The sequence below is a fragment of the Phoxinus phoxinus genome (assembly GCF_949152265.1).
Source record: "Phoxinus phoxinus genome assembly, chromosome: 20".
In the NCBI taxonomy this organism is placed as follows: Eukaryota; Metazoa; Chordata; class Actinopteri; order Cypriniformes; family Leuciscidae; genus Phoxinus; species Phoxinus phoxinus.
Genome location: NC_136895.1, coordinates 12088716 through 12102580, shown reverse-complemented (window position 1 = coordinate 12102580; position 13865 = coordinate 12088716). Strand labels below are relative to the sequence as shown.

The window sequence follows — 13865 nt, the reverse complement described above, 5'->3', positions numbered from 1 at the left end:
AACAATAAACAATACTTCTACTGCATTTATTCATCTTAGTTAATTTCATAATTTACTAATACATTATTAAAATCAGAATTGTATTTGTTAACATTAATGCACTGTGAAGTAACATGAACAATGAATGACTATTTTTATTAACTAACATTATCAAAGATGAATAAATACTGTAACAAATGTATTGCTTATGGTTAGTTAATACATTAATGTTAACATATGAGACCTTATTGTAAAATGTTACCATTAAAACAAACATGGGAATTTATTAAGGGTTTTCTTTGCGATTACATTTTACTTATTTTTTAATATTTTTTTATTAGTTCTGGCATCCCTAGATCCCTAGAGTTTGATTCTTCAAGAAGTTGTATGCAAATCAAAGTAAACATTCTTCTGAACACAAAAACTCACTGTTTACCACCAAAAGTGGTTTCACAAGCTTATAACGGTATACCAGTTTCTTGAAGCCTGTTTGATCAAAGTGTATCCCTAGGGTAATTAGTTTTGAAGCTTCGAGGATGTCGAGACCACTGTTAACTCTACATGATCAAGCTGTATTGTGACAGTATAGTATGCAATGCATTGAGGATTTTATATTGGAACGTACTGTTCTGACAAGCTCATTACAGGCCCAGATACACACAATCCCACAGCCCTGGTTTGTGAATATGTGTCAGTGATTGGTTCACTGTTTAAACTTACACTCTTCAACTGTTCACTGTTCAAACTTACTTATGGTTTTCCTTTTCTGGTTCTGTAGGTGACCATGTTCCTGTGCTGCGCTCTCATTATCGCTATTATCCAGTACTGTAACTTCTGCCAGCTCAGTTTCTGGATGCGCTCGGTTTTGGCCACTGTTGCTGGTTTGTCTTTACTCATCCTGCTCTACAGCGCCAGCATCAGGCTCAGGTCAGACATCCTAAGCTTTTGTTACTACTTCAACTAGCTATGTTTTTTTAACCAACATCAGCTTAGTGTTTGAATTAATTACATAACTGTATTATAGTTTTAGAGAATAGTCATGAGACTCAACAAAACAAACCTATACAGTTCATGATGGTACATGTCCACCTGATGCTGAAGAAATATTCACAATACCGCCCAGAACAACATTGGTATGTCTGTAAAATGTACAACGGTATGGGTGTTTTCACTATGGTCTATAATTGCTTTCAATATATGGTGAATAAAGTCATTTATTATTGAAAGCAATCATTAAAACAATCCTTTTCCAACTTTTTGACGCTCTGCAGTCAATCCCACAATTCGTCACACACTTCTGCCATTCAGCTTCCATAGAGTGAATTGAAAACACACCAGCTCATCTCAGGTGGACATGTACGGTAACTGTCAGATTGTACAGTTGCTGTAGAGAAATCTGATTTATGATAACGGTCTTCTTTTTGCAGTGCTACTGACACTTTTCCAGCGTTAAGGTGAGTGTTTCTTTAAGTACTTCCTTATGCTGACACTGATTTGAGCTGATATTTGTGGGAGATCATGAGATATATATATTTTCTTTATATGAATATGTGTTGATATAATACTCAAATATGATGCTCTTACCTGTAAAAAATAAATGCTGAAACGTTACATCTGCAGGAAGTCATTTTAATTACATTAATCTATTAATCAATCTATCACTCAAACTAAAACTAAAAGCCAAGGGCACCATTAACCTTAAAGTTGACATGAAATGGAAATTTGTGAAATTCATCCAGTTTTCTAAATTCTTGTTTTTGATATTTTTCTGAACAATTAAATTAAAAAAGAAGTTTCGATCAAGTAATTTTTTTTATCTGTCATAACTGGATCTTCCTGTGAAAATGACCGACTTTTTCATAACCTCTCCAGTCATTATATCGCTTAAACCCTGTGCTAGCTCACATTCATCTGTCTCCACTTTTCAGTGCAACACTCACATCTCTAAACCCAATCAACAACCGATGCGTAGAACCAAGTCCCAACCCTACTTTTTTTTTCTTTGTCGATAATTTGTTACACTCAAATGGACATCATAATACAGAAAAATCTGTCACTACCTTAGTTTCATCACGACTTTAAAGGCATGTTCACACAGGATACCAAGTCTATAATGATAACTATAATGGTTACTGTAACTATAATATTTTAATAATAGTTCTAGTCTACATGACGGCTAGAATGGTAATGATGTAACGAGGAACAATGTTTTTTTCCCAGCAGATGAACGATAAAAACATTGACCATCAATCAAGAATCCACCCGAACTTAAAGAGCTTGAGCATTTAAAGCAGCAGAGAAGAAAACTGTAGCTCGGGCTTATAATAAACACAACGTTATCATGCGTGGGTGTGGGTGCTAATATCGTCATAGTCATCTTTATAGTTATCGTTCTTGGTGTGAACTTGCCTTAAGGCTGAAATATACTACATGACTTTTAAAATCATAACTGTTTTTAAAACATTAGGCATCATACACTGAGGAAAAACTGGGCATCATAGACCTTATTTACTGCAGCAACCATCTTTGATTTTTAACTGGAATGAAAGTGAGGCTGTGAGGGATAGACCTACATATGAGATGTGGAAAAGTATTAGTTATCTAAGAGATTTATACAGCTTTTCACAGTGGATGCTATTGAAAACACGGTAAGTCTATCCCTCACAGCCTCGCTTTCTACCTGTCATGCCGCTTTTCTGAATATGGTCTATACACTTAATGACAGAGGATCACACACTTGACTTTTAAGTCATTATGAATGCAACAAACTCACGCAGAAACAGGCTAAGAAACATGTGACAAATGAAAACAAGCAATATGCGTTCTAAAATCGGCTCAAAATATCAATAACGTTTGATATCCTCCAATTACATTGAATCATAGTCTGTTGCCATCATACACTACACGATTTTCTGTGGAATCTTTCAGCTTTGACTGCTAAAAATCTGCAGGCTGGCTCTGAATTTTGCCAAGCGTTGACTCTCCCTGAGACTGCAAATCAGGGCAAAAAGTTATGTAATGTATTCCAGCCTTTAATCTCAGCAACATGCATTCCCAAAGGTTAGAAGGTTTAAAAAAGGCATTTAAAATGTCATACGATAAGGAGATGGTGACCAAAACAAAAACACTCAGGGCTTAAACCCACCCCTAGCAGCCCATGGCTGAAAAATAGAAATAAAACATCTTACACTTGAGCATCTGTTATTGTTGGTGGTATTATTCTGTAGAATTCGATATACCACTCAATTAAATCTAAAATCTCTTTCCCTTGTCTCCAGGAACATGAGTAACCAGAGTGTCGAAGTAGATCACACAGGTGAGTTGGACTCTGCGCCCACAGCTCTCGACCTGCTCGTCCTCGAGACCGTGCTCTCCTTCTTCCTTCTGTTGCTGCTGGTTTGGTTCCTCAACCGGGAATTCGAGGTCAGCTACCGTCTACATTACCATGGTAATGTGGAAGCCGACAAGCATCGCATCAAGATTCAGACCATGCGAGATCAAGCGGACTGGCTGCTGCGTAACATCATCCCCATCCATGTTGCCGAGCAGCTGAAGGTGAACCAGAGTTACTCTAAAAATCACGACATTGTCGGCGTCATCTTCGCAAGTATTGTCAACTTTAGCGAGTTCTACGAAGAGAGCTACGAGGGCGGGAAAGAGTGCTACCGAGTACTTAACGAACTCATTGGAGACTTTGACGAACTGTTGCGCAAGCCTGCATTCTCCAATGTAGAGAAGATTAAAACCATTGGCGCCACCTACATGGCAGCATCTGGATTAAATGCGCAGCAGTGCCAGGAGCAGCTGCACCCGCACGCTCACCTGCGTGCCCTCTTTGACTTCGCTCTTGAAATGATGCGTGTGGTGGACGATTTTAACAAGAACATGTTGGGTTTCAAGTTCAAGCTGCGAATTGGCTTCAACCACGGGCCCCTGACTGCCGGCGTCATCGGCACTACCAAGCTGCTTTACGACATATGGGGCGACACGGTCAACATCGCTAGCCGCATGGACAGCACAGGAGTGGAGTGCCGCTTACAGGTTAGCGAAGAGAGCCACTGTGTGCTCAGCAGAATGAACTATACCTTTTACTATCGTGGCACTGTAAACGTAAAAGGGAAAGGGCAGATGAGGACTTACCTTTATCCCCAAATGAACGAGGGCAGATCAGGGTCCACACAAAGCCTGGAACAATGCCAGGTGGACGGTGCCATTGGGCATTTAGAGTCCAACACACTCGCCAATACAACATCCGCCGTACCACTAAAGCCTTCATCCACTTCTCCTGATGTTGCCTCTATCAGTGGCCACGGTGTGCCTCAGGGCCGTGTATTAGGCCCGTCTCAGATTACAGAGGAGTTGCACCAAGACACTAAGGACACTTTTCCTGTCCCTGAGCTCAAAGAAAAGGATTACGAGAGTCCTTATCAACAGCCATCGCTAAGTGGTACACAACCTCCGTCAATAGCACAACTGTACGCACCATTGGCCAGACCAGAGACACCTTTACAAGGTGAAGATGATGAAGTAGATGAGCATACACAGCTCAGGGCAGTGGAGTGATTCAAATTTCCTCCTCACCTCGGCTGAGCAGCGGCCCTTCCTAGAGAGCCAATCAGCTGTTAACATCGAGGCTCTACTTCCTTGAAGGGGCTTTTCCGACCACAACTGTTGGAGTTCCAATGAGTAACATTAGCAGCCTGTATAGGGCATATGTGTCGATGATATGACCTTAATAGAAAAATGGGTGCGCTAAGCATCTACTGTGTGGATCACAGTGTAGCACAGAGGGGAAAATGGATTTAATATTTCTGATGTTCTCAAATTATTATTTTTTGTTTATAAAGTGCCTTCACAATATGTAAACCGAATAAGATCAGTCAAATGAACAACTCCGAGATATTTGAACAAATATTATCAGCATGGCTTTTCGAAAAGATCTGGACAGTGGAAAAAATGCTGTTTTTCGTACCCTAAAAATTTTATGTATTGCACCTCTAATGCCATATTATTATAATTTTTCCCTTCATTTCAGTGTTTTTTTCTCTCTAAAAATAATCAGAGTGCCAGTTGCTAATTAGGACAGGATTACAGGCGAATGTATTATGGTTATTATAATGAATATACAGCGCATTAGTTTCACTACTCATTGGGCAGTCACCTACATCACATTAAAATAAAACCAAGGAAGACAAGAGATGGGCTTCCGGCACTTCTGTCCACAATACCCATATTAATATCTAATATATCTGCCAGCAAGTAATGTAGCTTTTATCAATAGAAGGTAAAAGTGTCTCACGCACAATAGCACCCTGAACTCATGAAATGAGAAAAACGGCACACAATCAGCCTTATTTGTTTGAAACGCAATCTAGAAAGTTGGCAGAAACCATGCTGTGCGATATCTCCACTTCATTAGAGGACACAAGGGCTGGTGACTTGTAATGCATTCAGAGTGTAATGTTCGTTGAAAACATGTTTAATGCATTTTTTTTTTGCATACAAAAATGTTGGCCTTATATAATTTGTTTCTCATTGCCTGACAGGTCCTTATTCCTTAGCACAATTATGGCATTTAAGGGAATGTCCCACAGGATTCAAAGCTAAATTAATAAACACATTTTTTCAAATAAGCATGGCACTTACAATATACAGCAGAACGATTGGCACTGTTTCCCCCTAAATATTTCCAGTAAACTCCTGCCAATGAGGCCTTCAATGAAGTGTTCAGTTGAACAGGTTGTGTAGCTGAATTATCAATCAGTGCTTTTGAATTCATTTCATTCAGTGCCTCAAACTTTTTCATATCAGAGCCCGAGTTGGTATCGCCATCGTTTTTATTGATTACCGTGCACTTATGATACCTGTTCACTCCATGGCCTTGAGGAAATGGTTCTTGTGTTGCCATAGTCGGCGAGCAGCTTGAGTTGCAGTTTTGGTTATAAATCAAATTATTATTATCCAGATTTTTTTTTTTTTGGTGTTGATTCTGTAGGGATTAGACAGCGGTTTAGAGCGTTTTTTCCCCCAACCCAACTGCAGAGAAAATGGGATTTTGCTTTTCTTTGCTTTTCTTGCTGCCTGATTTTCGTCTCCAATGCATTCAGAACACTAGAGAATAATCTGCAGTATATCTTGCAATGTGTCTTACATTAGTCAATGGAGCAAAGCAAGATAAGCAGCAAGTCCTCTATGCTATCAGTGCACACCGGTTGGATCAGTATCCTCTGCCATCATGTATAATGAATAAGCTGGCCTCTGAGGTTGAGGAAATAATTTGTTCTTTGTTTTGTTTACAGAGAAATCACTAATTTGTTCTCAAAATATGAATAAATCCAGTGCCTTTTTTTTTTTGCCTTCCCCCCCACGCACACACAAATTCTAATACCAGGTCGCTTCAGTGTCAAAATATCTGCTTGCAGAACACCTGCAATATTGTTATTGTATCATATTATTATTTCCTTTTTGATGTGAATTATAATTCCAGCCTTTTTATTTTTTATAAATGTACACTGTGTATCTTTAAATGGAACTTTTCGGGATGGAAAAGGGATTTGTTTTTGCTGTTAATTGTTTTATGGTGCACTGCTTTCCAGCCAACACGTTCACCTTTGAGTTATTGTATCACTCCATTGGCTAAAGAAGCCCCAGTGCTGACAGTATTGAATTATAATTACTTGTGCATAATGTATGTGGTTTTGTATTAAATGCATTCGTATTTATTGGGGCTGTGCATGAATCGGTGTGCAGCCACAGAGCCTAATATCAAAAGGGCATATTTATGAAAGGGAGCCACTTAAAGCAGGGAGGGGATGGGTTTTTATGACCAGTCCCACCTAACGTAAACAAGCACCTGTTTCAGTCCTCAAGGCCTGAACTCTAAAAAAGTGCCTCAGATTTAATTCTACTAAAGTTATATGATATTTTGAATGAGCTAAAATGGAAAAGTGTGATGTTAAATTTGTTTTATGTGTGATTGTTTCCACTTTCTCACCACTGCCTGCATCCTAGTTTTTATTATTTTGCCAATTAACATCGTCACATGGCATTCACTGCTTCATTTTGTTTTGTTGTATGAAAATGTAACACATGTTAATTTTTTAAGAGACAGAGTGCAAATCAAATCTAAAGTATTGGTGCTCAAGAGTGTAAAAAAAAAAGTGCCCTTAAATATGATTTCACGGGCTTTTATTAACTGTGTATTAATTATGTGTGGCTTTTTGTGGGAATATGTGTATACCAAAGAATTTAAATGGTGTGGGCAGACGCTGCGAGACAGTGCATTGTGGGCAAGATTTTTTTTTTTTTTTTCAAGCAGCACATGCTCTTCAATCATTTGTTTTTATGCACATGAGACACAGCAGGTATTGATTTATTAGCCATTATATTCAGGCAAAAAGCATAATCTGTATACATTTGCACAGTGCACTCACTTTGTATGTACATATCATTTATTGTTTTATTTTTCAAAATTGATGCTACATGTGCATGTGCCAGATTTCAAGAGTAGAGAAACAATGAAAAGATATCAGAAATGACGTGTGTCTGTTTTATGTGTGGGCCAGCTGGGGAAAAGAAAGTTAATATGCATGTAGAATATCTGTAAAACTTACATTTATTCACCAGTGACACCATATTGAATTTTACATTGATGAAAATGATGCATTGTTAAAAAATGACAATGGTACGTACTGTATAAAGGTGCTAGATCATGTAATTTTCAAAACTGCTTTATGGAATTTCCTGGAAGTAAATCTACTGAAAGTTTCTTTGGAAAGTTTTGTCAGCTGAACAGTTGTCATGCTGTTAAACTACATTACAAATCAATTGAACGCACTGTACTTCTATCACTCACAGCCTCACTTTTATTCATGTCAAAAATTTAATATGGTGGTTTATATCTATTTGTAGCCTACAATGAGTGTTTTCTAACTTTAAATTCACTTTATTATTATTACCCATTACTTACGAACATTTTTCAAATTAGCACTTTTGGTATCAGAAGTGATGTGTACTATTTATGTGGGTCAGAAGATATGAAACAAAAAAATATAAGTACAAGACACAGACACTATCATTGTTAATTCGTGTTCAATACATTTTATATTTGGATTTTAGCATTTAGGTGCAATTTGAGTTGTTTTACTGCAAACTACTTGAGACCTAATATCGGCTGAATTTAAAACTATTAATTTTTTTCAAATTCTAATCCCATATATGACATCGTCTACAAGATTATTGACGCAAATAACAATTATTGAGCCGCAGATACTCATTGGTGATCGTCTGCTGCCTCCAGTGGCCGCTTTGCGCGCTCACGGCAGGTTTGACGTAGGGCGTGATTGCGCTCGCGCTCCCCCTCCCCCTCGGCTCCGTCTATCTGGAAAAAGAAAAAAAAACTTTTTGTATCGAAGGAATCAACAGCCGCCATCTTGTCGCGGCTCGGAATCAGGATTTCGATAGAGCACTATATTTTATTTTTGAACACGGAGCATCCAAACCGAGGTTTGACGACACCGTTCAGCGGAAAATGACACCTTTATATCGCCGCGAAGGAATTTTTGGCGAAAAATCCTGGATTTAATCGGCGTTCGTCGGCCACGAAACCCTCGCGTATCTGATTTCCCCTTCAGAGCGACGCTTGCGTCTGTATTTCGCTCGGAGCGGGGATTGTTTACCGGACGCTTTTGGAGGACAGACAGCGCCGAGGGGACTATTTTGCACAAATATCTCATTTTCATGCAACCGTGCATTTTTACACGGAGCCAGAATGTTTTTGCACGAAAGAAATTGATGTCAGAAAATGGATCGCATTCCGTTGCAAAACTAACGACGCTCGTGCGCGAGGATTCCCGTGGAGATTTTATTTGGGATTTTACGTTGAATTGGCGGAAAGGAGGCGTTTTCTCTCGGCAATATAACGATGATAATGTGGGTGTTGGGTGTTGGATTATCATGGGGTGAATGGTGGTGGCGACGCGGGGCGCTGTTGCTGCTTTTTTGAGAAAATCCTCCGCCGAGCCGCTCCACACTCACCACGTCTTGCAAAAAGTAAGGTAACATCTGTTCTTCCGACGAAAGGATCCTTCACTTTGCATTTCCCCACACAACAGTCGGCCACAAGCAATTCTTTATCGCAATGGCTGAAAATGTGCTCGAAGTTGGTCCTTCAAGCGCGAAGCGAGCGAAGCTGACAGCACCTGCTCCAGACGCACCAGGTAAAAGTCCAGCAGCAGCAGCAGGCCTGATCCCAAACTCTTCTCACACACTCTTATGAAGCACTACCATACACCTCATTCATGCGCCATGTGTGTACCGCAGCTGTCAAATGAGTCCAGAAACCCCTTAGTCAGCTTCAGTGAACCAGGCACACCAAAATCCAGTTTATGTCATCATCATCACCATTATTATCATCGTATACTCACTCAGCTAACAAAAATATAGGTAACACTTTATTTTAGTGTCCTCGTTACATGTTACCATAGTGCTAACAGTAAATTATGCATAATTACACGCAGCTAACCCTCAGTACATGTTGTGCTCAGTTCTTAAATATATAATTACACTAACTTTATTTTTGTAAAGTTCTCGTTACGCTATAAAAACGTTATTTGTGAATGTTCTCTGAACGTTCAGAACATCCAGGCCTGCGTTTCCCAAAAGCACAGAGAACACTCGTGGCAATGGTCTCCACAAACAAACGTTTATTAAATGTTTTATGAGCGTTTTTACTTGATTATCCGAACGCTGGGGGAACTTTACCTTTGATAATTTTGCAAACATGGGAACGTTAGTTTTGAATGTTCATTGGACACTCTGTTGGAAGTAGTAACGTAACGTCCAAGTAAAACATTTCAGGAAAAAGTTACATGAACAATGTAGAAATAACGTTTTGAGAACGTTATTAAGGACCAGGTAACTTTGAACGAACATTTTATTGTTTGCTCGTAGTCGTAACTTTGAGAGAACATGGCCAGACCGTTTGCTACATCTGAGAACTGTTCATGTTAGGAACCCTTCAAAACTCGTGTGACACTAAAGGAGAAACAACGTAGTTTTCCATACAAATAAAGTAAATGAGTTTTGAGATTCAGGATGGTGAATAGGCCTTAATGATGATCATTTTCGTTTTCACCAATGTAGTGCTTGGTCTAGGTGCTAGTTTTATTAGCATAGTGTGAATATAGGCTAGTTGCTTTGCCAATAATGTTTAGGGAATGAAGTTTAAACTTGGTCGACATGAGGTTAAGAAGTAGTTTCCAATCAATCTTGTGTGCATTTAGAGAAGTCCAACTGATCCTCAAGTTGCCCATCTTGTCACTTTTGTTGTGTATTGCATCAGTCTGGCTGTGAAAATCATCACAGCCATTCTTCAGTCTTCTTTCAGATCTGCACACGGAAAGAGCTCCAGTTGATAGTGAATGAAGGAAAGGTACAACAACTCCATGAGACTGTCCCGGGACAGTTTCTGAAAGTGAAAGTTTTAGTTTGTGGTCACTATGATACAGGTGAACCCATTACATTTGTGCTTATTAGAAAGTTTGCACATTAGTAAGTACTCACAAGTGACTAAAGGTATAAGTTTTATTGGTATGCGTTCCCTGGAATTGCATTATTTATATTATAATTTTTATTACATGAAGCTGGTCGGCCTACGCTGCAAAAAATGATTTATCGCAACTTATTTTCTTTAGTCAAATCAACTTAGATAAGTAATGTAGTTCAGATAACATAATATTTTGAGTTTCTATTTATTAAACCAATCTTATTCATTGTATTAACTAAAATTTTTAATTTCAAAGAGCTCAATTTTTAAGGCAACCAGGTAACTTATTTTTTTTTAAGTCAAACCAACAATAATTTTTGTTCAGTATGATGGACGCCGCTATGTTGAGATCACATGACCAATTACAACTAAACTAGCGAAAAGCCAAACTAGTGCTCGATTTTGAGAAAGCTAAATTCTCTAAGATAGTCTGAAGTACAGTAGGTACTGCTGCTTTGTTGAATGTGATTATTAATAATTGTCAAGTTATCATGTTCAGACACATGGGATCATACTGTTGATCTTGTTAGCCACAATAGTTGATACTTGTGTGGATAGATCAATTAACACGTTTGGGGTTTGTATTATTGCCCAGTTAGAACAGCATGTCCTGTTTCTCCGTTACTTTGTACAAACCCATATGAAGTGTCTTATGACGCATTACCTCAGCTGTCATTAACCACATAAATGGCTGCATGCAATAGATTTGCATCATGCGTGCAATGACTGGTGCTCAAATGTGTTAAAAGCTGTCAGTTAGCGCATACAGGTTGCATAAAGTTCAGCATCCCCTCGTTGATCCGAATCCGCATGTAATGTGTCTGATTATCTGTCCGCAGGGAGCTAGTGTATTTTGTATGTGAACTTGAGCTCTCGGTTTACTAGCCGAGAAGTCTTGTTCCACCTGTAGAGACTTGTTTCTCTGGCTTCTGTTGGACCATCACACGCTTCAGCATCCATCTTGCCTACGTTTGCGTTCAGACTATACTACTTAATGAGCTGATGATTTTGACGGATGAAGTGTGCAATTTGTTTCAATAATTGTTTTTCCACTATCAGTCCAAGATTGCATTTGCTATTGAGCAGTGCTAACCGTGCTGGTACTTCTGTAAACATGCACTCGTTAGTCTGAATGAATCCAATCCGATTTCATATTCTGATGAGTATAATAATTGACATACTTAGGCTAGAAGGAAAGCTAACAAATGTTTTATTAAATTTTAAGACATAGGTCTAAATAAACATACACATGTTCGTAAGAAGTCTGTAATGTAAATGTAATGTTAATGTAAACAGAGATGTGTACCCAAAAAGGCTCTGGAAATGTGCGCAACTTGCGTGAGGTATTTTTTAATCCGATTGAAAAGATTTCATTTTCAAGCATACAGGTGAAACTCAAAAAATTAGAATATGTTGCAAAAGTCAATTTATTTTGCCGCATTGAGGCAGTAATTCATGCAAAAGGGGCCCAAACCAAGTACTGTACATATGCATGATTAGGCCTATACTTTTCAGAGGGCTGACATTTCTGTATTTAAAATCCTTTTTTATTTTATTTCATGTAATATTCTAATTTACTGAGATTTAGAATTTGTGGTTTTCATAAGCTGTAAGCCATAATCATCAAAATTATAACTTTTGCATGATATTCAAATTTGTCAAATTTTACCTGTAGGCTATAGCCTATGCTCAGCCTAGTTTTTTCTTATTGATTGGATTATGTCAGGTCTACACCACCACATCCAAATCAGTTTCATTTTGGATTGAGATGTTTACATGTGGCCGTTTCAGTCTGATTACCAGCTAATTTAAGTGCATGTAAGTGTAGCTACTGAGGTAATGTGTATTATAATCCAACTGAGCCAGAATGGCACACGGTTTTGCAACAACAACAACAAAAAAATCCCCAATGGTGGAAATGCTCTAATGTTAAAAAAAACATTCAGCACCTCAAGGATTTAGCAATTTTGTGATCGCAAGAATTAATGCAAATTCATACAATAAGCACATTGTTTTGTGGCATCTTGCATTTTTCTTGTTTCAGCAAAAATAATTTACAGGTAACTATAGTGTTGTCAAAAAGTACCGACTTCGGTATCAAGTCTGTACTGGAATTTAAAAAATGTGACGCTTTGAGCGCTGTTGAGCGGGATCGTAAACACCTCTGATTGTCTGTGATTGGCTACAATAATCAGTACTTCAAAAACATGTTTTAAATGTACATCAGTGACACTCTTCACCGAGCGCTTACACTTTAAAACACTTCTGTGTGCTCTTAAATGCTCCCGTGCGTTGATCATTGTAGCCAATCACAGGCATATCCGATGAGCGCGTGAACAATGGCCAATAAGAGGTGTTTACGATTCCACTCAACAGCGCTCAAACTAAGCGCCACATTTTTTTAAATTTCAGTACCGACGGCGGTACTTTTGACCACTAGGTTACTATTATTGTCACATGCTGAACTTGTATAAATATAGGCGAATGATTATTGGTGGATTTCTACTTCAAATCACCACAAAAAATGCTGCAATTATCACTAGTTTTTTTAGAAATGCCACAGTAAATTAATTAATTTTGGGCCGCAAAACTCAAAAATGTAATTTGAAATCATGGAGGGACTGAACATTTCTTATTCCATTTTAATATACAGACAACTAAGCTGTGATTATATTAGGGTTAGGGGTACAACCTATGAAACTTGTCTTGCTTAGGTACGGATGCATTGTGGTTAGTTAGTAATCTAACACCAGTGTAGTAAATTGGTGAATAAGGTTTCCTAGTTGATCTATCTCTTTGTTTTGTTTTTGGTATTTCTAGTGGCCGCACATCAACTAGCATCCATGTGTGTTCATGGATAAATCTGAAGGAAATTGCACTTTAAAAGCATTATTGCAGTCATTGACATTCAGACATCGTTGTCCGTTGCGTCATGTCTGGTGCAGTTTTCCTCTCAACCCCCTGCATTTTGTTGCACTCTGTCTAGCTTTTTTGTTTAACACAAAATCTTGTCTTAGGTCATGTTTCTTAGGAGGACATTTACATCCTGGTACGGTGAACCTGAAAAAGACACCAATTCAACAATTCTTAATTTTTTTTAAATGTGAACATTTATTGTACTTTTTTGAATTATTAAAATAAATAATATACCAGATAATACTTCAATAAGTATTTTAATAATTCCCGCAGGTCTACCACTTATAATGCGGGAAATTCCCCCGCAAACATTGATTCACTTTAGCAAGTAGGTTGTACGAGTAGCCTAAATCAATCCACAGAGATTATAAAATCAAATCAATCATTTTAAGACTTTCTCCAAGACGCAATTTCACAAACCGCG

At 38.2% G+C, this 13865-nt stretch overlaps 2 protein-coding genes across 4 annotated transcripts in view; both read left to right on the top strand.

The window, feature by feature from the left end:
* Nucleotides 1-8208, top strand: part of LOC306988579 (adenylate cyclase 9) — a 34410-nt gene extending 26202 nt beyond the window's left edge. The window contains exons 8-10 of the mRNA XM_079593663.1: nucleotides 758-906; nucleotides 1407-1433; nucleotides 3258-8208. Coding sequence (XP_079449789.1) covers nucleotides 758-906; nucleotides 1407-1433; nucleotides 3258-4542 — 1461 coding nt within the window. The 3' untranslated portion in view covers nucleotides 4543-8208. The remainder of the gene's footprint in view (nucleotides 1-757; nucleotides 907-1406; nucleotides 1434-3257) is intronic.
* crebbpa (CREB binding lysine acetyltransferase a) overlaps nucleotides 8202-13865 on the top strand; it is a 40886-nt gene continuing 35222 nt past the window's right edge. For 2 of the 3 annotated variants that reach the window (XM_079593662.1, XM_079593660.1), the window contains exon 1: nucleotides 8383-9197. In XM_079593662.1, the coding sequence (XP_079449788.1) occupies nucleotides 9119-9197 (79 nt within the window). In that variant the 5' untranslated portion in view covers nucleotides 8383-9118. Of the gene's footprint in view, nucleotides 9198-13865 lie in introns of all 3 variants that reach the window. The other variant, XM_079593661.1, reaches the window with a different exon arrangement.